The sequence below is a fragment of the Euleptes europaea genome, chromosome 10, assembly GCF_029931775.1.
Source record: "Euleptes europaea isolate rEulEur1 chromosome 10, rEulEur1.hap1, whole genome shotgun sequence".
In the NCBI taxonomy this organism is placed as follows: domain Eukaryota; kingdom Metazoa; phylum Chordata; class Lepidosauria; order Squamata; family Sphaerodactylidae; genus Euleptes; species Euleptes europaea.
In genome coordinates, this window is record NC_079321.1 from 2,405,220 (window position 1) to 2,430,318 (window position 25,099).

Consider the following 25,099-nt stretch of genomic DNA (forward strand, 5'->3'; position numbering starts at 1 on the left):
CTGATACAAAAAAGTAATTCTGACTTTTCTGCCTTCCCTGTTAATAACTCACCATCCTCTCCACGCAATGACCCGATCGTTACCTTGATCTTCCTTTTGCTATGGATATAACCAAAAAACCCTTTTTTGTTGTTTTTAACTTCCCTGGCTAGCCGGAGCTCATTCTGCGCTTTAGCCTTCCTTTTTTTTTTTAATATGATTTTTATTAAATTTTTAACAAAACATACAATATATAAAAAAGAAAGAAAAAAAAGAAAATATAAGAAAATACAATAAAAATTAAAAGAAAAAAAAGAAAATTATAAAAGGGTATTTATACATCGTATTCAGTACAAATCAGTGTTCAATCCAAACATCATCAATCTAATACCCTTTCCCCCCACCCACCATAAAAAGAAAAAAAGTGACCCATCACCAGACTTCCGAAGAAGTGTCTGGTAGTTTTATTTACCAGTTCTGTAAAATTTAAATTTTGTTTAAAAAATTATTTTCTATAACTCACTAAATAATGTCGTAAAATCCATTTTTGCCATCTTAACCCAATATGAGGTGGCCTTAAACCATGTTTGTTTAAATTCTTCCATATCGTTTCCATGCAGAAATTCCGTTAGTCTGGCCATCCTCGTATATAACCATAATTTCTCTCTCCAGTCTATAATTGAAGGTTTATTTGTTTGTTTCCATATTTTAGCTATCACAATTCTTGCAGCAGCAAAACTGTATTGGCATATAATCCTATCCTGGTCATAAATATCATTTGGTGGAATTCCCAGCAGACAGAATGATGGTTTCCTTTTCACTTTACCATTAATCAAATTATTTGTTTCTTTCACTATTTTCTTCCAAAAGTTCTTAATTTTTTTACATGTCCACCAGACATGCATATAGGTTCCTCTTTCTTTCCCACATTTCCAACATATTCCTTTATCCCGACTGTTCATCTTAGATACCATAATTGGGGTTATATGCCATCTATAAAACATTTTGTATAAATTTTCTCTAATTTCATTGGTTATTGTAAATCTAAATTCCCTCTTCCATAAATTTTCCCATTTATCCAAATCTATATTAAATCCTAAATCCTTCATCCAATTAATCATGACTGGTTTGATTCTTTCGTGCTCCAAATTAATTGTAATCAATAATTTATACATTCTACCAATCATTCCCTTATTCCTTTATCTAATATTTTTTCTAAGTCGGATTTATTTTTATTGAATCCGAATTGATTATCTTTATTAAAAATATCTTGTAACCTATAATATACAAACCAATCTTTTATATTTAATGCTTCCCTACTTTTTAAAACCCATTTACTTTCTTTCCACTCAATAATATTCCTATACATCTCTATATCTAAATTTAATTGTATTCCCTTCTCATATAAGCTTCTGTTGGGTTAATCCATCCCGGGGTCCTATTTTCTAAAGTCTTCTTATATTTAATCCAAATTTGGAATAATCCAGCTCTAATAATGTGATTTTTGAAATCCCTATTTACCTTTTCCTTCTCGTACCATAAGTATGCATACCAACCAAAACGAAGATTATACCCTTCTAACTCTAATAATCGAGAATTTTCTAACTTAATCCAAGTTTTTAACCAGAGAAAACAGGAAGCCTCATAGTATTGTTGCAAATCTGGTAGTCCTAATCCTCCTGTTTCTCTTAATTGAATCAAATTGTTATACGCTATTCTGTGTTTTCCTTTTCCCCACAAAAATTTTAAAATATATTTTTCCAACTTTTAAAATTTTTAAATCTTTTAATAATCGGTAAATTTTGAGATAAAAAAAGCATCTTGGGTAATACCATCATTTTGATTACCAATATTCTACCCCACAACGATATGGGTATTTTTTCCCAATTTTTCAAATCTATATTTATTTGCTGCCATATTTTATCATAATCATTTTTAAATAAATTAAAATTATTTGAAGTTAACCATATTCCCAAATATTTTACTTTATGCTCAATAGCAAAACCCGTAATTCCCGTTAGTTCTTGCTGCTGCAAAGGTGTGATATTTTTAACCAGCGCTTTAGCCTTCCTGACTTTCTCCCTACATGTGCTGGCTACTTGTTTGAATTCCTCTTTGTTGATTTCTCCCTTTTTCCATTTCTTGTACATGCCCTTCTTAAATCCTATCTCAACCAAAAGTTCTTTAGTCATTCACCCTGATTTCTTCAAACCTCTACCTTTTTTTCTCCTCGTGGGAACTGATTGAAATTGCACCTTCAATATCTCCCTTTTAAGAATTTACCATCCTTCATGTACTCCCTTCTCATTCAATATTCTCACCCACGGGATCACACCCAGTAGTTCCCTAAATTTATTGAAATTAGCTTTCTTAGAGTCTAGAGTACATGTTTGACTATTTCTTGCTTCTCCTTTCTGCTGTATAACAAACTCCAGGAGAACATGGTCACTCCCACCTAAAAATCCCACTCCTTCTACCCCATAAACCAAGTCATCATTATTGGTTAAGATCAGATCCAAAATGGCTGTTCCCCTTGTAGCTTCTTCCACTTTTTGGACGATGAAGTTGTGTGCAAGGGAAGTGAGGAATTTGTTGGACCTAGTTGTTTTGGCAGAGTTAGCCTTCCAACAGATGTCAGGATAATTGAAATCTCCCATTACTACTACATCTTTCTTTTTTGAATGTTTGGACATCTGTTCCAGGAAAGCATCATCTAACTCTTCAGTTTGGCTTGGGGGTCTATAATATACCCCCACAATGACACCACTGTTTTTCTCTCCCTTAATTTTTACCCAGATGGTTTCAAGCTGGGTTCCAGTGTTTAAGTCCTAGACCTCCTCGCAGGTGTAATCATCCCTAATGTATAATGCTACCCCTGCCCCTTTCCGATTTGGTCTATTTCTCCGAAATAGGTTAAACCCTTCAATTAATACATTCCAATCATGAGACTTAGAGTCTAAAAAAAAATTATCGGACTCTAAAAAAAAAAAATTAACCAATATGGCAAGTCAGCAATGCACTATTCAGAATATGATCCAATTATCAATAAGCAGGAAAAAAAACTGCTTTCTTGGTTCCTTGTTTTTCAATCGGCATCTCAAAATAAGCTACATTGTACCATTTCAACTTGAGAGAAACCAAATCAATTCAGACCAGAAGAGATGATGAAGAAATAGAAACACAAAGCTCAAAAATGAAATAGCTGAAGGGGTTTAGACAAATTAATGATGGGAAAGCTTCAAGCAGAAATAGCATTGGATCCCACGAAGCATTTCAGCGACATTGGATCCTGTGACTACCTTCCATCATCAGAGATTGAAAGACTTCCTTCAACAAAGACTTTTCTTCAACAGAGAAAGCCTTCCTCCTTTGAAAGAAGTCATTCTCCACTGGAGGAACTTCTTCCATAGAATCCTAGAGTTGGAAGGGACCACCAGGGTCATCTAGAACAACCCACTGCACAATGCAAGAATTTCACAACTACCTCCCCCCCACACCCCCAGTGGCCCCTACTCCATGCCCAGAAGATGGCCAAGATGCCCTCCCTCTCATGATCTGCCTAAGGTAACAGAATCAGCATTGATGACAGATGGCCATCCAGCCTCTGCTTAAAAACTTCCAGGGAAGCAGAGCTCACCATCTCCCAAGGAAGCCTGTTCCACTGAGGAACTGCTCTAACTGTTAGAAAATTCTTCCTAATGTCTAGACAGAAACTCTTGATTTAATTTCAACCTGCTGGTTCTGGTCCGACCTTCTGGAGCAACAGAAAACAACTTGGCACCACCCTCTGTATGACAGCCCCTCAAGTACTTGAAGCGCTTAACATGACTTAACAGAAGGCTGTCATACGAGTAATGGAATCCAGCCCATAAGCTTTTATTTACACAGTACATAAAAAGCTTGTGCTTGCTATGAACTGTGTCATACCCATTTAAGGATACCTGAAATATTCCTACGCACCATTTTTGATATCGTTTCGAGTGGTTGTGAATCAAAGTGCAAACTTTAAAATATCCTCTTCGATTTCAACATTCTACTTCTCACAGCTTGAACAACATACCACTGAGCGCTCCGACGGCTCCGAAATTTAGTGATTTTCCATCCATGATACTAGCGTCACATTCTATCTCGCCCAAAAGGTTTAGATTGGAGCCCATTCCTGCGTTTGTAAACGGTGAATCCTACAAAGAAATGTTAAAAAAAAAAAGATATAAAGACCAAGCATCCATGAACACAATAGCAAGAGACTGTTTGGGCAAAGTTGGCTCTGGGAATCGAACCCGGTTCTCCAAATTAGAGTCCACTGCTTATGTGGAGGAGTGGGGAATCGAACCCGGTTTTCCAGATTAGTGTCGACCGCTTTTAACAATTTTTAAATTGATAATTTTGTATGGCCAGCGAATGATGTTATAAATATCCAAATGGCCCTTGGCAGAAAAAAGATTCCCCACCCCTGACCTAACCCAAGCTGAGTTACCTGGAGTTCATGTTCAAGGCATAATTGTTTGAACCAGTATAAGAACCTATAACACTGTGTCAGAAGAGGTGAGGAGACAAACACGTACACAATACAAGGTACAGCAGCATCCACAAGGCGTTCTTTTAGGCCCTCAGAAACCATACAATCCCACCTATTCGATATGGAACAAACCGTGGAGTTTTACAAACTACAAAGGCTACCTCTTCTTCACAGAACCCAGGTGATGGGCCCACCATTTAACTGTCTGTTTGGGTAGAAAGCTAAGCAATCCCAGACTCTCGCAGAATTTGACACCAGGGTGCCAAGGCTGAAACAGCTCAAGAATCTGGATCACACACCCACCCACAGACCTTGCAAAGGGCTGATAAATCTCCAAAGTCTGCCAATCAGATCAGGAGACTGAAGTTACTGCAACAAAGTGAGTTGTTAACTATTGCAAAAGGCAAGGGTTTAATTTTTTCCCCCTTTTCTCAGTTATTCCTCACATTCAAAACACGTCAATACAAAATGTCCACCAGTAAGACAGTAGCTGCCCTGATCCGGATGGCCCGGGCTAGCCTGATCTTGTCAGATCTCGGAAGTTAAGCGGGGTTAACCCTGGGTAGCATTTGGATGGGAGACCTCCAAGGAATACCAGGGTCGTGAGGCGGAGGCAGGCAATGGCAAACCACCTCCAAAGGTCTGTTGCCTTGAAAACCCTACAGGGTCACCATAGGTTGGCTGTGATAGTATCAGGCACTTCTAGAAAGAAAGGGTGGAAGATGCCCTCTGGGTTCACAGAAACGCTAGCCGGATATATATTGTTCAGTCTGAGCTTTTTTGCCAATCGCAAATTCCTTGGTGCAGTATTTACAAATTACTCTTGCACTTACTGTCGGTGTGAGCTCCAGAGACATTACAGTTATTGAAGACCCTATGAATATATAGGATGTGATGAGTTTATCTGGCCACTTGGCATCAATGAAGAACAAGAAGAGTTGGTATTTATACGCCGTCTTTCTCTACCACTTAAGGAGTCTCAAAGCAGCTTACATATCTCCTTCCCTTCCCCTCCCCACAGCGGAAACCCTGTGAGGTAGGTGAGGCTGAGAGCTCTAACAGAGCTGTGACTAGCCCAAGATCACCCAGCAGGCTTCCTGTGGAGGAGTGGGGAAACAAATCCAGTTCACCAGATTAGCAACCACCGCTCATGTGGAGGAGTGGGGAATCAAACCCTGTTCTCCAGATTAGAGTCCACCTCTCCAAACCACCACTCTTAACCACTGCACCACGCTGGCTCTCAGGAACTGCTTGGATGCTGGGCCACATGGGCCACTGGTCTGATCCAGCAGGGCTCTTCTGATGTCCTTACTGGTGTACGCAGGACTTAAGGACTTTTAGGCAAGAGGTAGGAAGACTTTCTCTCTCCTCTTCAAAGGTGATGAAGGAGGAAAGAACATTTCATCAAGCCTCATGACTGCTACCATCAGTGCTCCTCATGCAGAGGACAACGTGCTCTTCCAGAGGAACTAGAAAGAACCAGATTTAGGGCACGCACAATGCACGTCTTCACACTGAGTCATGCTTCGTTCAGATTTCTGGAGTTTTGGATGCGGAGGGGTTCTCACCGCTCGCCAGATTCATAGAATCATAGAGCTGTAAGGGACCACCAGGGTCATCAAGTCCAACCTCCTGCACAATGCAGGAAATTCACAACTACCTCCCCCCCACACCTAGTGACCAGAAGATGGCCAAGATGCCCTCCCTTTCATCATCTGCCTAAGGTCACAGAATCAGCATTGCTGACAGATGGCCATCTAACCTCTTCTTAAAAACCTCCAGAGAAGGAGAGCTTACCACCTCCCGAGGAAGCCTGTTCCACTGAGGAATCGCTCTAACTGTTAGAAAATTCTTCCTAATGTCTAGACAGAAACTCTTTTGATTTAATTTCAACCCATTGGTTCTGGTCCAACCTTCTGGGGCAACAGAAAACAACTTGGCACCATCCTCAATATGACAGCCCCTCAAGTACTTGAACATGGTTATCATGTCCCCGCTCAGTCTTCTCCTATTCAGGCTAAACATACCCAGCTCCGTCAACCTTTCCTCATAGGACTTGGTCTCCAGACCCCTCACCATCTTTGTTGCCCTCCTCTGGACACGTTCCAGCTTGTCTACATATTTTTTAAATTGTGGTGCCCAAAACTGAACACAGTACTCTAGTTGAGGTCTAACCAGAGTGGAGTAAAGCAATACCATCACTTCGCGTGATCTGGACACTATACTTCTGTTGATGCAGCCCAAGACTGCATTTGCCTTTTTAGCTACTGCATCACACTGCTGACTCATGTTCAGTGTTTGGTTTACTAAGACCCCAAGATCCTTTTCACACACACTACTGCTCAGACAAGTCTCCCCCATCCTATAATTATGCATTTGATTTTTCCTACCTAAATGCAGAACTTTACATTTGTCTTTGTTGAAGTGCATTTTATTAGTTCTAGCCCACTTCTCCAGCCTGTCAAGATCATCCTGCATCTTGGCTCTGTCTTCTACAGTATTTTCTACCCCTCCCAATTTAGTATCATCTGTAATTTAATAAGCATCCCCTCTATTCCTTCATCCAAATCATTTATAAAGATGTTGAACAACACAGGGCCCAGCACAGATCCCTGAGGAACTCCACTAGTCACTTCTCTCCAAGTGGATGAGGAACCATTAACTAGCACTCTTTGGGTACGATCTGTCAACCAGTTGCAGTTCCACCTAACAATAATAGGATCTAAACCACATTTTCCCAATTTGTCAACTAGAATACTATGTGGAACCTTATCAAAAGCCTTACTAAAATCTAGATAAACTATGTCTACAGCATTCCCCTGATCCAGCAAGGTAGTAACTTTATCAAAAAAGGAGTTAAGATTAGTCTGACTCTTAGTGATCAGATCCATCCTTTCTAAATACTCAAGGACTGATTGTTTGATGATTTGTTCGAACACTTTTCCTGGTATAGAAGTCAACAAATTCAAAAAATTCACTTTTTCCATTTGAGCTGCCCGACCTATCAGTTTGGTTTAAGCTTTCTTCAGGTTGTATTTACCAGACTACTCTTGTACCTTCTGTTCAGGCAACCCTTAAGGAAATTTGTTTAAACTGTGCTCCCATCTGACTGACACCTGCAGTCATAGTACCAGCCGTGCTAACAGCAAAGGATAGTGCCTCTAAGTGCCGCAAAATGTTTCCCTACATATTCAAGTATTCCCTGTGCTTCGGGGCCGTGGTAGCCAGCGGCCCCCTCTGTGAAGTCCGCCCAGTTTGGCAGGAGAAGTGTTGTGTTCTTTCCGCCCAGCAGATGAAGGACGAGCAGCCAGCATATCACAAGCAAACTGTCAGGGAGCTTGTAAACGTTCAGAGGAAACCCCTGCTCTTTGACGGGTCTTTGAAGTGATGCCGCTTGGACTAATGGTGTAATTGGCAATGTGTAAACTCAGCGGAAATGAAAGAGGGTGGGGGATATGCAGAACAGATGGGAGGAGAAAAGGCTGCTCTCTCCCCTATCCGCCCAACTCTATCAGATGGTATTTTAAATAGTTTTCCTGGTCAGCCCAGTGCAATCCGATGCAGAGCTATTCCAACCCAAGTCTGCTGAAATCAATGGGCTCAGACTGGAGCAACTCCGTACAGGATTCCACAAAGAAAAAGTCCCTTTTTGTAATTTGTTCTGTAGGACCTCTGCAGGAGAGCCAGCATGGTGTAGTGGTTAAGAGCAGCAGACTCTAATCTGGAGAAGCAGGTTGGTTTCCCCATCCCTCCACATGAGCAGCAGAGGCTAATCTGGAGAAGTGGGTTTGATTCTCCACTCCTCCATATGAGCAGCAGACTCTAATTTGGAGAGCTGGGTTCGATTCTCCACTACTCCACATGAGCGGCAGACTCTAACCTGGACAACCGGGTGTATTTCCCCACTCTGAAACTGGTTGACAGAAAAAGCCCACTGGGTGACCTTGGGCTAGTCACAGCTCTCTTAGAGCTCTCTCAGCCCGGGGATTGAACCTGGGACCTTCTGCATGCCAAGCAGATGCTCTACCACTGAGCCACAGCCCCTCCCCACTCCTCCACATGAAGCCAGCTGGGTGACCTTGGGCCAGTCACAGTTCTCTCCAAACTCTCTCAGCCCCACCTTCCTCACAAGGTGCCTGTTGTGTGTGTGTGGGACGGGGAAGGCAATTGTAAGCAACTTTGAGACTCCTTAAAGTTAGAGAAAATCGGGGTATAAAAACCAACTCTTCTTCTTCTGTATAAAAGTATTCAAATATTTCAGGCCTTTACAAAAACTTCTTATGAGTTTCGTGGCATACAATGGCCCTCTTATCGACAGCATTTGTGTAAGAACCAAGCCGTACCTTTCCAAAAGACAAAGGCATCTTTCTCCTTTTTTTCCTCGCTCTATTCTGTTGTGTGTGTGTGTGTGTGTGTGTGTGTGTGTGTGCGCGCGCGAGTGTGCGTGGGGGGGGATGTCAAATGTCAGATTCTCTTTCCATTCTATCTGCTATGCTTCTTCCTACCAGCAGTAAACCCTATTCTGTCCACAGCCACAGAGAACCCTGCATAACGTAGGGAGTTTGAGGGAATTAATGGAGGGTCGGTTCACTAGGGGTTACTAGCCATAGTGGCTAAAGGGAACCTTCGTATTCAGAGGCAGTCAACCTCTGAATCCCAACGCTAGGAGGCAACATCAAAGGAAGGCCTTGGCCTTGTTGACCATCCAGAGCAACCAGTCGGCCACTGTGTGAAATATAACGCTGGACTAAACGGACCACTGGTCTGATTCACCAAGGTATCACTTACGTTCTTATGCTTTCTGTCACTTCCTATTCTTAGATCACTGGGCCTTTCCCCAAACCCTCAGACCTGTCCATGTGTGATAGATGGTCAGATACTATCTGTCTCACCTATACGGCTGTATTTCCATAAACATCTCCTTTCCTCAGTAAGCATCTTGCTAATAAACAAACTTGTTATATAAGGAGTCAGGGAAGCCCTTACAGCTCCTTTCATACTGTAACTAAGCAACCAACAGTGCAATACAATGAACATTTTCCTGGGAGTAAGACCTACTGAATAGACCTGAGTAGGATTATGAGTACAGTTGCTTAGTATTGCTCTCTCTCTCTCCTGCTCTCTCCCTGACATCAGATGTCATTAGATTAGTGGCTAGCAGTGCAATCCTAAAAGACAGCAAACATGGTGTAGTGGTTAAGAAAAGTGGTTTGGAGTGGTAGACTCTGGTCTGGAGAACTGGGTTTGACTCCCCACTCCTCCACATGAGCAGCGGAGGCTAATCTGGTGAACTGGATTTGTTTCCCCACTCCACATGAAGCCAGCTGGGTGACCTTGGGCTAGTCACAGTTCTCTTAGAGCTCTCTCAGCCTCGCCTACCTCACAGGATGTCTGCTGTGGGGAGGGTGATTGTAAGCTGGAAGGTGATGGTAAGCTGGTTTGAGTCTCCCTTAAGTGGTAGAGAAAGTCGGCATATAAAAACCAACTCTTCTTCTTCGAAAAACATGTTCCCTGGAGTAAGCCTCACTGGACAGACCTCAGAAGGAATCTGAGTAAACTTACTTCGGATGGCTTTGACATTTCTGCTTAGGCTTCACTGACACCATCACAGGGGCTCTGAACTACAGGCAGAGCCACCCCTTATCCGGACTGCCTGGGACCAGAAGTGGTCCGTATTTTGGATCTTTCCATATATTGGAATATTTTGGAATTTTTGCATGTTCATGATTATATGCCTTGAGAACGCAGCCCAAATCTAAACATGAAATTCAGTTATGTTTTATATATACTTTATGCACGTAGCCTGAATGTAATTTTAAACAATGTTTTTAACAGTTTTGTGTACATCGAACCATCAATGGCACCGCTGAGGGCCTGTGAGTAATGCCTGCGTGCGGGCTCAAAAGGTCCGGTTTTCGAATCAGTCCAGATATCGGATAAGGGATACTCAACCTGTATTCGGTGGATGAGTCTGGATCCACCAACAACTATTAACTTTTCTGATTTGCTCTGCTGGATTTTTTTAAGCTGACCTTTTTTAATCACATGGTTTTAAATGGGGTGGGGTAGAGTGAGCCTTTCTGTCTCTTATTTAGGAGGGCAGCATGATGTTTTCTTGACACCAAAGAAAAATAAACAAATGCCTTTCTACACAATGAGATCAGGATTACTAGAGGACCCCCCAACTAAAAATTTTTTTTAAAGACAAAGGCCATTTATGCAGGGGTATTTACTTCGCAGTTCCTGCTGGACTGCTTTGAGGCTTCCTTTGCATTATTCATGATTTTACCGACCTTCAGACGTGACTTTGCTCTGGCCTCGTTCTTCCCCTGCAGTTCTAGGATCCTGTTTTAGGAGGAATTTAACTAATGCTTCGAGGCAAGAGCAACGCAAATTCCCCCTATTTCCATGCATAGCTCTTAACTTCAGATTTCTCTCCCCACACACCCATTTTGGCTTCTCCCTCCCAGGTGTCTGTCCCTCCCATCCAACCCTTTTCCTCAAAACAAAGCACAAGAGAGGGAGTTAAACCTTCATGAAATGTGAAGGAAGACCCTGAAGAAGGCTGCAAAGGTTGGAAGGCAGCTCCCGGCAGGGAGCTGTTGAAGAAAGGTGGGGAGGAATACCCAGCAAAAGCACACGCAGTCCCTTTAAGAGCTGACCCGCCCCCTCCAAGTAAAATGCGACAAGGCTGCGTTTTCAGGGGGGAGGGACTCAGAAGGTCTGTGATTCACTGGGGATGGCTAATTCATCACAAGGTACTCCTAGAATGGGGGGGGGAGAATCCCTCACGCATATGAAGTTTGAGAATTCAGAGCAGAAAACTGTGCAGCAAACCAAACACGAATTTCCCCTGCATAAATTACCAAACACTTAAACCAAACTGCCAAAGAGAAAAGAAAACGCTGGAAAGGTAATCCAGTGTAAAAGTGACCAGACAATTATCTCCACAAAAGAATGTATATGCACTGCTGAGAAACAGTCACAAGGTGACAGAAAATGAACAGCACTGGAGTCTGCTAATTTGTTAAACGCCCTCTTACATATGGCAGATCTCTAATACAGCTTACCCAACTACTGCATCTAATACGGGACACACACACGCCCAAAAAGAATAAAACCCCTGTGGCCAGCGAACTGCAACCAAGAGACTGGATTTCTGAATAACTGGAAGTACCTCTAGTTCAACCAGCGCAGCTGTCACGGCATCCGTTACCAGGGCACCGGCCTGGAGTTTTTCAATTGCCTGGAAGACAGAATTGTTACGCAAGCAATCTTCTGTAGGATAAAAGCCCACTGACAGTGCAGTCCTAAGAGTCACACCCTTCTAAGTCTATCGACTTCAGTGGACTGGAGAGGGTTGCAACCCTGTTTGTGATTGCAGGTGAGTTATCTCGAATGACAAGAAGGGGGGAGATGCTATTCAATGACCCTTCCAGGAAATGTTCTGGGACCTGACTTAGGGAGAAGATATACACAAGTCCCCTGTTTGGGATAACAGCACAAAGCCACAGCCTAGAGTTTCAAAACTGCTGAAACTGTATACAGCCAGCCTCAGCAAAAGATTTTTTGCAAGCAAGATAACACATTTCTGAAACATTATGCAGTAAATCTAATTTTCTGTAGAGAAATGCAACACACCCACTTGTACCAGTGTTCCAGCATGCTGGCAGCCTGAGAACATTGTACAGACGTTTGCATTAATAGAGATTATGTCGCCCTGACCTGAACGGCCCAGGCTAGCCGGATCTTATCAGATCTCAGAAGCTAAGCGGGGTCGGCCCTGGTTAGTACTTGGGTAGGAGACCACCAAGGAAGTCCAGGGTTGCTATGCAGAGGAAGGCAATGGCAAACCACCTCTGAACGCCCCTTGCCTGGACCTGGATAACCCAGGCTAGCCTAATCTCATCTTGGAAGCTAAGCAGGGTAGGCACTGGTTAGTACTTGGATGGAAGACCGCCAGGGAAGTCCAGGGTCGTGACGCAGAGGCAGGCAAAGGCAAACCATCTCTAATTGTCTCTTGCCTTGGAAGCCCTACGGCGTTGCCATTAGTCAGCTATGATTTGACTGCACTTGCCAACCACCAGCACAAAAGATATGTGAATACACGCAGCAAGAGAATTCTGCCCTTCTTATGTTCACCAACTATGTATTTCAACATCTGCGTTTTGCTAAGTAATACTGTAACATTCATGTGCCCAAAAGAGACTAAACATATCACAATTATTGTTATCGGGGGGCGGGGGGGCAGGAATCACTTACAAAAAAAATAAAAAGCCTCCCAATAAACTTTTAATTAAAACTGGCAAAGTCTTACCTTCCGACAAGCTCGTTTACACACATGCTTATATTCTTTGGCTTTGGATTCAGAATGATACCCTGCACCTAATAACAAAGTAGGTTGAGAGGAGGGAGAAATCAAGTCCGGCAATTAGTTATCTCTTCCCAACATTAACAGAATTACATTGCAATCCTATGCAGAGTTATGTCCGTGACTTCAATGGATTTGGAAGGGTGTAACTCAGTTCAGGATCGTGCAAATAGTTTCCCCCCTGAAGCATGCTATAGAAGTCCACAAAGCAATATGGCCGGTATTCAGCCCACTTTGCATAGATAGGCAGCAGCGTGGGAGATTCTTCTGCTCAAGCTGATCCCGTGTGGCAAAAATACCCACATGAATAAAGGTGAGCCACACTGGCACAGGTCTGACCATGGGGCTCTTTGCACTCATACACATTATTGGCACATGCATCTCTGCAGCACTCAATTGCTCCAAGTGTGAGATCATAACGTATTATTATTTTATTCAATTTGTACCCCGCCTTTTCCCAACCCAAGCTGGGCTTAGGGAGGCTTCCAACAACGCGAAGGGTGTATAATACAAAAGTCAATTGGAAATTGGGGGGGGGGGCAACTGCTGCTCTCTTTCAGCGTGAAAGCTCAGACAGGAACCGCCTCCGGCTGTCCGTTAACAACACATGTCTAACAAAACTTCAATGCGAGTCTGAGGGGGCTGTGGCTTGGTGGCAGAGCATCTGCTTGGCATGCGGAAGGTCCCAGGGTTCTATCCCCAGCAAAAAAAACGAGGCAATGGATGATGTGGAAGGTAAGTTTTCCTATCTTCCATTTAGCACCGCCAATGGAGCAGCGTTCAAACGAGCGAGCATAAAAGCTCTGTGGTAACAAGGGACTGTTAGGTTGCCAAAATAAGCTGGGTTTCGCAGAGATGGAAGGATCATAGAATCATAGAAGCAGAATCATGGAGTCAGAAGGGACCACCAGGGTCATCTAGTTCAGGGCTTCTTACACCTTTTCCACTCGCAACCCCTTTTTGCCCAAGACATTTTTACGCAGCCCCGGGTACATAGGTATATAAAATAGATATACAAATGAAACATTCACTGATAATAAATCATAAAGTAATTTATTTTAAAACAATTCTTTGGTATACATATAATTTTACCATTTACTGTTGCCAAATTTTTCACAACCCCCACATGCAGTGACGCAACCCCATATGGGACTGCGACCCACAGTTTAAGAAGCTTTGATATAGTTTAACCCCCTGCACAATGCAGGAAATATACGATGACCTTCCCCACACACACACATATATCCAGTGACATCCCTTTCTTTAAGTTAGGAATGTAAAGTTTATTTCAGAATGCAAGTATTTAAACTAGGCATCCGCAACAAGGTGTCCCAGGCTTTATTCTCTCTCTCAATCCTGTTTCCCAGCATATTTTTTTGAAAATTACTCTCGTCTCCCAAACTTGGGCTTCTTCTGTGTGCGTGAGTGTGCGCGTGAGTGTGCGCGTGCGTGCATGGCTGGCTTTGCCTCCCAAGCCAGCCATTATGTGGTTGGGCCCACCCCCTTGTGTTAGAATTCCAAAGGTGCCCCAGGCTCCAAAAAGGTTTAAACTGTCAAAATATTTTATCGTAAGCACACAACGCGCATACGGCTACGTATTATTAGTTCTGCTACTGACGTTTGTTCAGAAGAGTTTACATGTTAACGTCGTCCGATGTCACAGAGGATAAACAGTAAGGACGGGCTTTGAAGACATTTAAACAGCTATATATAAACAATAAAGTAATCCTTATCATTTAATTGTTTAGACTTTTAATGCTTTTCATCTCTATTTGTCCTTTGTTTTCAGGCAGCTTCATAATAAAATCACCACCAGAAGATATTTTAGTACTTGAATCTGTGCAACATGTTGCAGATTACCAACGTTTAAGGATGAATACCAGGTAACAATAAAGTTTGGTGACCCCTCTGTGATCTCTCCGTCCTGCACAATGCTTTCTAATTGTTATGTTTTTGTATGTATTTTAATTCTGGTTTGAATTGTTTTAATGACGTTGATTGGTTTTAAGAACTTTAAAATGTGCATTTATTATGCGGGATATAATTTTGAAAAATAAATATTTCAAACAAAAGAAAGGGTGCATATATTCCTTAGCTTTTTTGGTTTTTAAAAAAAAGATAATTAAGAGTTCACTGAGAAATTTTCCCAAAACCAATTGTTGTGCTTTGGCCAGTTTAAATAAGGAAACACCTGATTAAATATTTTCATTAATTATCCACATCTCGGGGAAATTACGAGGTTATGCATTTTTACTGTATGTACACCTTTATTTTCTGTGTTTTTGATTACGTTAAGTAAGCCATTTTAATTAATTAATAATATAAAATTATAATATACATATAATAAAATATTAAAAATTAGTTAATTAAAATAAGCTAAAGCGTTAAAACGGCATCAAGCATACATCAAGCAGCCTAAAATGATATTGATAAAATCTTCCTCAGGCCAGCAGCAGAAACATGAAACAGCTAACAAGAGATAAAATCACTTAGTGGCTGATTTTTAATAGATCAGTTTTGTTGTTAGCTGTATGCCACCTCCAGCAGGTCTCTGGAGAAGCAGTATATGAAGAAGAATTGGTTTTTATACCCCTTTTCTCTACTGTTAAGGAGTCTAAAAGCGGCTTACAACTGGCTTCCCTTCCCCTCCCCACAACAGACAACTTTCGAGGTAGGTGGGGCTGAAAGAGTTTGGAGAGAACTGTGGCTAGCCCAAAGTCACCCAGTAGGCTTCATGTGTAGGAGTGGGGGAACCAACCCAGTTCTCCAGATTAGAGTCCGCCGCTCATGAGGAGGAGTGAGGAATCGAACCGAGTTATCCAGTTTAGAGTCTGCCGTTCATGTGGAGGAGTGAGGAATCGAAGTGTTATCCAAATTAGAGTCCAACACTCTTAACCACTACACCTCGCTGGTGCATTTTCCAAATCAAGAAATAACCAATTACCAATACCTCCATCTGCCCCTGAGGCTTCAGCACACACTGTTATGATCGGGATCCCTGATTTTCAAACACTTTGGCCAGATGTGGTGACCTCGTCCTCCTCTATAACAGTGTGGCAGGGGGACAGGGATGTGTTTGCTCCATCTAAGGTAACTGTCATAATGCAGCGTAGTTAGTTGTTGTGGTTTTATTTCCTTAGATCTGTCTTCACCTACTATGATAGCTATTTCGATGTATGTGATCTACAATCTTTAGTAATAAAAACTTATTTCCTGTTTAAGAAAGCAGACAGTGACTGAGATCCTGCCCTCACACTGCAGACTGCTCTTACACGATAAGGGCGGAGCTAAAGTAATTGGCAGCTCTGTACTTGCTCAGAAGCAGCCATACGGGGGTACCCCGAGGCACTGGTTACGTGAGAGGCTGGGTTTTATATCTTGGGGTGGTAGCGGAAACAGGGAAAGCACTTTTGCATGCAGGCAAACATGCAAAATGCATGTGAAAATACACGGACCCAGGGCGGGATTCTGACACACGCCACACAGTGCTCATTAAGTCTTACCTGCATGTACAAGCACAAATCCCACCCGTCTCGCTTTCTGAGTTTGCTTCGTTTCATGTTCTTTCACCATCACCCTTACTGAAGCAGCAGGAGACGATCTGGAGGGTAAAACTTCTACTGAGCTTATCCCCTTTTCCATTATCATACTTCAAGGTTACCATCTTCTGTGGAAGAGAGCATGCTTCCATCCAGAGGAAAACACGGCACGGCACTCTCCCTGAAAGAAAAATCATAAGCAGATACGAAACAGTGATTGCCTGGTGGAGATTTTAGCTAAAATAATTTTATGAATGCGTGACCATGGTCCTCCTTCTCAGGAAAGCAACCTGATAGAATATAATAATAATAATAATAATAATAATAATAATAATATGCTGTGATAAAGGATGCATCCAAACATCATTGGATATTGTGCTATAGTAACACCATAACGATTGTTTGCAACTGGACTGGCTTGACCACACAGGATAATCTGGCTGCAAATTATTGCTATAGTACAATGACAGTGCAATACCCATGCAGCCCAGGTTTATTTAAAATAGCAGCGGGAAGCCACAAATAACAATAGTCTATACATCTGGCATGACACTACAGACGTATAACTGATTTTTCTATTGTCATACATAACACAAGCCTTTATTGGCATATAACTTTTCTATTGTGATGAATAAACTCTGCTCTGTAGATAAAAAAGAAAAAAGCACATAAAATAAGGTTACAAAGAGACAGCAGAGAGCATTAATTTAAAGAATCTCTATAGGCTAACTTCAAAAATCCCTGACAATTCCTGGAAGAAGAATGCATTTTTGTGGGTGGAGCATCGTATCTCTCCTACTCCTTCTGCTAGGAAAATTCTACCTATCATTTGCAATTACAGTCGGTCTGTAGGACTTTGAATGGTGGTCCAGGTGGTCAGCGGAATGTTATCACTTTATGAACTGTACCATATTTCTCCCCACTGCGAGCATAACTAAGTGTGAGGCTGAAACGTCCACGCGCATTTACTTAAACCACATACTTCAGAATTAGCATGTATAGGGCAAAAAGGACAGCAGGGTGGCAGCGTCACCAAGGGCCGACCCCCCCAAGGTGACTTTGGCTGCTTTCACATCACTCGATATTAGGTTATTCTTGCACTATGGCAGTTGTTCACAACTTCATTTATTTATCTACATTCCACCTTTCTCACTTGGGCTCAAGGCGGATTACCCAGAGTGAGTCAATACAATCAACAGGATGGGCAATAGGAGTTAGGGTTGCAGAACCAACCAGAAGTCTAAAAACAGAACCGAAGCAAACCATGAGTGTCAACACGACACACTCAATGATGCAAAAATTACACAGTAGGATCCTAGCGTAAGCTGTGTGGGCAAGACAATCCAGGAGACGAAAGTGAACATAAGCAAAACCCTGCTGGATCAGACCAAGGTCCATCAGGTCCAGCAGTCTGTCCACACAGTGGCCAATCAGGTGCCTCCAGGAAGCCCACAAACAAGCCTGCTGCAGCAGCACCATCCTGCCTGCCTGTGTTCCACCGCACCCAATATAATAGGCATGCTCCTCTGATCATGGAGAGAATAGATATGCATCATGACTAGTATCCATTCTAACTAATATCATGGAGAGAATAGATATGCATCATGACTAGTATCCATTCTAACTAATATCATGGAGAGAATAGATATGCATCATGACTAGTATCCATTCTAACTAATAGCCATGAATACCCCTCTCCTCCATGAATATGTTCACTATCCTCTTAAAGCCCTCCAAGCTGGCAGCCATCACCACATCCTGGGGCAGGGAGTTCCACAATTTAACTATGCATTGTGTGAAGAAATACCTTCCTTTTATCAGTTTTGAATCTCTCGCTCTCCAGCTTCAGCAGGTGACCCCGTGTTCTGGTACTATGAGAGAGGGAGAAAAGCTTCTCCCTGTCCCCTCTCTCCATGCCATGCATAATTTTATAGACCTCGATCATGTCTCCCCTTAACTACCTTAACCCCCTCCACAATGCAGGAAATGCACAACTACCTCCCCCGCCCGCCCACTCCCCAGTGACCCCCTACTCCTTGCTCAAAAGATGGGGGGGGAACCCTCCAGGATCCCTGGCCCATCTGGGATGGAGAAAAATTCGTCCCTGGCCCCAAAGGGGTCTGCAAGGAGGGGCCACGAGAGCCAGGCACTGGCAAAACCCTTCCTGGCACGTCTTTGTCACCTGGGGGAAAGGATCAGCCAAACCCGCCCCACGCCCCCCCCGCTCCTGCTGGCTCCCTGCCCCCATCCCTCTGCAAACAGCCCCCCGGGGTGGGGCCCGGAGGGAGTCGCCTTCCTGACCTGCCCTTGGCGCGCCGGCCGCCTCCTCAGGGTCTCCGGGGGGCAGGAGCGAAACCTCCGGCGCGGAGGGTCGTGGGGGGGGGGCGGCAGGATTGGACCGTGAGCCCCGCCCCCAGGCTCCACCCCCGCCCCCTTCACCTGCCAGGTGACATCCTCTACCTGCACACCGGTCAGGGGCTCCTAGGCCCCGCCCCCTCGGAGCCCCGGGGGACCGTTGCCGGGGCAACCCGCGGGAAGGAGTCGCGCCGCCGCGGCGTCACGGGCGCGCTCCGGGCGTCGCCCGGCGTGACGTCATGCGAGGGGGCGCGGCCGGGCCCCTCCCTTCCCTGGGGGGGGGGAAGCGCCGCTCCGGGGGCGTCGAGGCCGCCTCACTCACGGGGGGGGGGCGGCGGCGGGAGCGCGCCCGGCCCGGCAGGCGCGCGCGCACCGCGGCCTCGTCATCGCTCCGGCGCCCTGCGCGGCCGGGATGGAGGGAGGGGGGCAAAGCGGAAACGGGGGATCACACTTCCGGTCTCTCTCTCTCTCGGCCATGTGCGCGGTGGGAAGGAGGCCGAAGTGGGCCTGCAGAAGGCCGCGGGCTCAGTCCCCAGGGGCCTCTCCAGCTCAGGGGCCGGGCAGGGAGGGGATGGGATGGGAGAGGCCCTGCTCTGCCTGAGGCCCTGCAGGTCTGAGCAGACAAGACTGGCCCGGATGGACCAAGAGGGGTCTCGTTCACTAGGAGGCAGCTTCATGGGTTCTCTTTTTGGAGGGAGGGGCTGTGGCTCAGTGGCAGAGCCTCTGCTTGGCATGCAGAAGGTCCCAGGTTCAACCCCCGGCATCTCCAGTTAAAGGGACTTGGCAAGTAGGTGATGTGGAAGACCTCTGCCTGAGACCCTGGAGAGCTGCTGCCGGTCTGAGCAGACAAGACTGACCTGGATGGACCCTCAAGGGTCTGATACAGTAGGAGGCAGCTTCATGTGTTAATGTGTTCAGTTAGGGGAGGGGCTGTGGCTCAGTGGTAGAGCATCTGCTTGGCATGCAGAAGGTCCCAGGTTCAATCCCCAGGTTCAATCCCTGGCATCTCCAGTTAAAGGGACCAGAGGCAAGTAGGTGATGTGAAAGACCCCTGCCTGAGACCCTGGGGAGCCGCTGCCGGTCTGAGTAGACAATACTGACTTCGATGGACCTTGATGGTCTGATTCAGTATAAGGCAGCTTCAGGTGTTCATGTGTTCAATGATCTTCACTGTGTGACTGCAGGGCTTTTAATGACTGGTATCCCCCTCCCTTGCAGACCCTTTTGCTGCAAAACTAGCATTCATCTAAGAGGGGAGGGGCTGTGGCTCAATGGTAGAGCATCTGCCTGGCATGCAGAAGGTCCCAGGTTCAATCCCAGGCCTCTCCAGTTAAAGGGACTAGGCAAGTAGGTGATGGGAGAGACCTCTACCTGAGACCCTGGAGAGCTGCTGCCGGTCTGAGTAGAGAAGACTGACTTGGATGGACCACGGGTCTGATTCAGTAGAAGGCCGCTTCAGGTGTTAATGTGTTCAGTTAGGGGAGGGGCCCATGGCTCAGTGGCAGAGCATCTGCCTGGCATGCAGAAGGTCCCAGGTTCAATCCCCGGCATCTCCAGAAAAAGGGACTAGGCGAGTACCATGTTTCCCCGAAAATACGACAGACCCATAAAATAAGCCGTAGCAGGATTTCTAAGCATTTGCACAATATAAGCCATACCCCAAAAATAAGACATAATGATAGGCGTGGCTATGCAGCGTACCAAGACTTCCCGCCAGTTTGCTGTTCCCGGAGAGTTTCCTCAGCCTCAGACCACTCGTCCTGTAGCCCAGCCCGTTCAGCTGGTCGGCGGTCCACGGGGAAGGCCAAGGGCCTTGCCTCCCGGAAGGCCATTCCCCGCCCAGTTCAATTTGGTGCAAGCCGTGATGGAGCTCTGCTGGCCCGGCCGGGAGGCTCCCTCTGCACCGGGGCGCAGAGGGAGTGAAAGTAAAAGTCTCAGTGAAGTGAGGAGCAGGACATTGTGCTTTAGGTATTGTGTGTACTCAGGGGGAAGAAGTAAAGCTCTCTCCCCCAGCACCAACCAGCAACAGTGTGTAGTCTGTCTCATCCCACACAAACACCAGGGGATAGGGGAAAAGCTTCAGCAAGCAGTCTACTACTGAGCCCAGAGAGATCATCCCAGCTCCACTGTGCAAATTGGACCCAGTTCTCATTGGATCCCTGATAAATAAGCCACCCCTTACACATCAGCTTTGCTGGCCTACGGTATCTCTGCTTTTCCTGAGTATCTGTACCCCCAGACAAGATGAGTGCAAAAAGAAAGAGTTATTCTGTTGAGTACAAGAAAGGAATTGTGGAGGACTCCCAGGGCAAGAATCTTACGGCTTTCTCCAAAGAGAAGAAGTTGGATATCCAAATGGTCCAAAAATGGCGGGCAGAATACGATAATCTCAGTCTACAGGTGGACAGAGGAAATGCTAAGAAGCGCAAGTGTGGTTCAGGTCGGCAACCTTTATTTCCTGAGCTGGAAGACATGATCAGTGAATGGATTGCTGACAGGAGAGCAAAGGCTTGGGTTGTGCGCAGGGCTGATATTCAAGGATTTGCCCTTGCAATGGCACCACAATTCGAAATATCCCCAGAATTCAAAGCATCACAACGCTGGCTGGATGGCTTCCTTCAGCGATATGAACTGTCTATCAGAAAATCAACAACACTGTTTAAGTTGGAAGATGCTGAAGTTATTAAGCGAGCACTTGCATTCAAGACCTTTGTTGATGGCATCGACTTTTCCAAATACCAACTTTGCAACATGATTGCTATGGATGAAACTGCAGTGTTTATGGGACAAGGAGCCCAAATGACAATTGAACAGAGGAGTGCCTCCTCAGTCTACGTTCCCTCCACTGGTCACGAAAGTTCACGTGTTACCTGTATTTTGGCAATTCATCTGGATGGAAAGAAAGTCACACCTGTTATCATCACTAAGGGCAAGAAAGATAAGATTGAACGTGTTTCCGGCATTTATGTTCTTGAAACTGAAAAAGCCTGGTGCACTCAAGCAGTTGTAAGGAAGTGGCTTGATTTAATGCTGCCACTTGTTTTGCGAGGTGGCCAAAGAGGTCTGCTAGTCTGGGATTCAGCCAGCACTCACCGTGCTAAAGACATGAAGAACTTCCTTGCAGAGAGAAGAATAGATCAAATAATGATTCCTGCAGGAATGACTGCCTATCTGCAGACTCTTGATATTGCAATAAACAAGCCATTCAAAGACCATTTGTGTATGGAAATTAACAACTACATTGAACATAGACTGACAAGAAATCAGCGTGGAAACTTTGTGAAACCTAGCCTGCAAGAGGTCGTGATTTGGGTGAAGAATTCATGGGATAAAATCACTGACAGTGTTGTTGCCAATGCGCTCCGAGCAGGTTACATGGATAAGAGCTGCTCATTTAATGAGAGCTCTATTGCTCGACATGAAAGATTGGGGCCAATGGTTCTAAAGGAAATGGAGTCGCAAGAAATTCAGGATGGAATTCCGGGTTTGGAGAGTTATGACGATGTTCCAGAAGAAGAAGACTTAACTATCTTTAAATAAATGTAGATTGTTGTACCATACTTAATAAAAATAAGACATCCCCTTAAAATAAGCCATAGTGTGTCTTCTTGAGGAAAAATAAATATAAGACAGTGTCTTATTTTCGGGGAAACATGGTAGGTGATGTGAAAGACCTCTGCCTGAGACCCTACAAAAGTGACTGCTTTAGATACAAAAGTGACTGCTACACTTTTTGTATCCCTGCGGGGAACTGGTTGACATTGATCAAATAATATTGCTGGCAGTCGTATTTGAAGTGAGAATAAGCTGTTTTTGGGGACTGAAGAAGAGATTAATATAAGAAATCGAAATGGCTGTACTACATCTTCACTTCGTGGAAACCTTCGTGGGACCATTGTTGACTGTGTACACTTACCTTTCAAGGAATTGCTGAACACTTACCTTTTGAAGGACTGTATAACTTTTGGACTATATATGTTGGTCTTGGACTGCTTGTTGATGATGCACATGTTTATGTCGTTTGTGTTATATTTGTGTATATAATTTGTTGTGTTTTGTGTTATTGTGTAGCATTATGAAATTTTGCGCTTTGTTTAAATCTTTTTGCATCTGTGCTGATTTCCAAACCTCCAGGTAGTAGCTGGAGATCTCCCACTATTACAACTGATCTCCTGCCAATAGAGATCAGTTCCCCTGTTGAAAATGGCCGCTTTGGTAATTGGGCATTGAAGCCCCTCCCCAAACCCCACCCTCCTCAGGCTCCACCCCAAAAACCTCCCGCTAGTGGCAAAGAGGGACCTGGCAACCCTATCCAGGTGGTGGATGGAGATCTGCCAGCTTGCTGTCGTGGTTAAGAGCAGTGGGTTGGAGCAGTGGAGTCTGATCTGGAGAACCGGGTTTGATTCCCCACTCCTCCACATGAGTGGAGGAGGTTAACCTGGTGAACTGGATTTGTTTCTCCACTCCTCCACATGAAGCCTGCTGGGCGACCTTGGGCTAGTCACAGCTCTCTCAGCGCCACCTCCCTCACATGGTTTCTGTTGTGGGGAGGGGAAGGGAAGGTGATTGTAAGCCAGTTTGATTCTTCCTTAAGTAGTAGAGGGTCGGCATATAAAAACCAAGTCTTCTATTACAACTGATCTCCAGGCGACAGACATCTGTTCACCTGGAGAAAATGGCCGCTATGAAAGGTGGACTGTGTGGTATTTTTAAAGGTGAGCCAGTCCAGTTAGCTGTGTAAATCATTATAAACCATTATAAATCTTAATGGCTGGATACCATACCATCTTTAGTCAAAGATGAGGGAAAATATGGCCATTAATTCATTTTTTCACGCTGTTGGGTAGCTTCACAAGGAAATACCAGCACACAGATTTTACAAGGAACAATTTGTAATTCTGCCATATTCTCAAGTATTTTGAGTACCATTCAGTGGCTGGAACAAGTCATCTTTTAATAATGATAATAATAATAATATTGCATTATCACTGTGTAGACCTTCACAGAGTACAAAAAGACAGGTTTTTACCCCAAAGTGTTTACAATTCAGAATATTAGAATCACAGATGTGAAATAAATTGTAAGAGTTTTGAAAATAATTAAATTGAGCATTTTGGAGGACACTGATTCATAGGGTCGCCATGAGTCAGAAGCGACTTGACGGCACTTAACACACAGACAAATTGAGCATGAAACATATATCTTATAATCTGTTGTAGAACTATGACTATGACTGCATTCCTGAACTCTTTAGGAGCCGGCGTAACCTTGCACCAGCGTGGGTGCCACCTTTTCATGGAATAAGGTGGCACCTACGCCAGTGAGCTGGCAAACTCACCGGTGTCTGGGAGCTGTGGAGCTCCGCTGTCCCCGCTGCCGGCACAGCCATGCCAGCAGGGATTCCCCAGAAGGGAAAGCCTGCCTTGGCGGGGGGGTGTGTGTGTTCCCCGAGGGTTCCAAGGGGCACAAATGACGTTAGTCAACTTCCTCACCCCTTTCCCCCCGGGAACGTCCCCTCAAGCAGCAGCATTCCTACACCACCACTTTTTGGTGGTCTAACCCCATTGCTTTCTCTGGGGGCATGAAAACCAGTGTGGTGTAGTGGTTAGGAGCGGTGGTTTGGAGCGGTGGACTCTTAATTGGATAACTCGGTTCGATTCCTCACTCCACATGAGCGGTGGACTCTAATCTGGTGAACCGGGTTGGTTTCCCCACTCCTCCATACGAAGCCTGCTGGGTGACCTTGGGCTAGTCACAGTTCCCTCTGAACTCTCTCAGCCCCACCTTCCTCACAAGGAGTCTGTTGTGGGGAGGGTAAGGGAAGGCGATTGTAAACCGGTTTGATTCTTTTTTAAGTGGTAGAGAATGTCGGCGTATAAAAACCAACTCTTCTTTTTCTCCATTTTAAAACTACTTTTATTTTTCTTGCAGCAACTGAGAAACTGCTCCCCCCCCCCTTTAGGAATGGGCTGCCCATGTAAAATACGGATCACCAGGTATGGCAGCACTTTAAGTTACCCTGTGGTTTTTTTTAAAAAAACTCTTCAATAGCACCATTTATTTAAACTATGTGTCAGCGGGGCTTAGCAATGTTATTTTTGGAGGTTGCAGGAATATGAAAGGGAATAAAAACCAACTGTCGCTGTTGATTGGAAATAATAAATTTAATTCTGGAGAGCAGAAATAATAGAAAACATGCGTGCCTGTTTATCTCTGATCATCTGATCTTTCTCTTTGTGTTATTAAATAAATCAAAACCTCTTGCGGGTTCCAACCGGTAACACTAGATGTCTAAATGCCCGACTGACACACTCAGTAATCACCCCAATGGCTGCC

General features: G+C 44.6%; 1 protein-coding gene across 3 annotated transcripts in view; it reads right to left on the reverse strand.

The window, feature by feature from the left end:
• Window positions 1–16,586, reverse strand: part of TASP1 (taspase 1) — a 78,571-nt gene extending 61,985 nt beyond the window's left edge. For all 3 annotated transcript variants that reach the window (XM_056856512.1, XM_056856511.1, XM_056856510.1), the window contains exons 1-4: window positions 16,373–16,586; window positions 12,816–12,883; window positions 11,676–11,744; window positions 4,040–4,160 (exon numbers count right to left, since the gene is read on the reverse strand). In XM_056856512.1, coding sequence (XP_056712490.1) covers window positions 4,040–4,160; window positions 11,676–11,744; window positions 12,816–12,883; window positions 16,373–16,517 — 403 coding nt within the window. In that variant the 5' untranslated portion in view covers window positions 16,518–16,586. The remainder of the gene's footprint in view (window positions 1–4,039; window positions 4,161–11,675; window positions 11,745–12,815; window positions 12,884–16,372) is intronic.
• Between the last annotated feature and the right edge of the window lie 8,513 nt (window positions 16,587–25,099).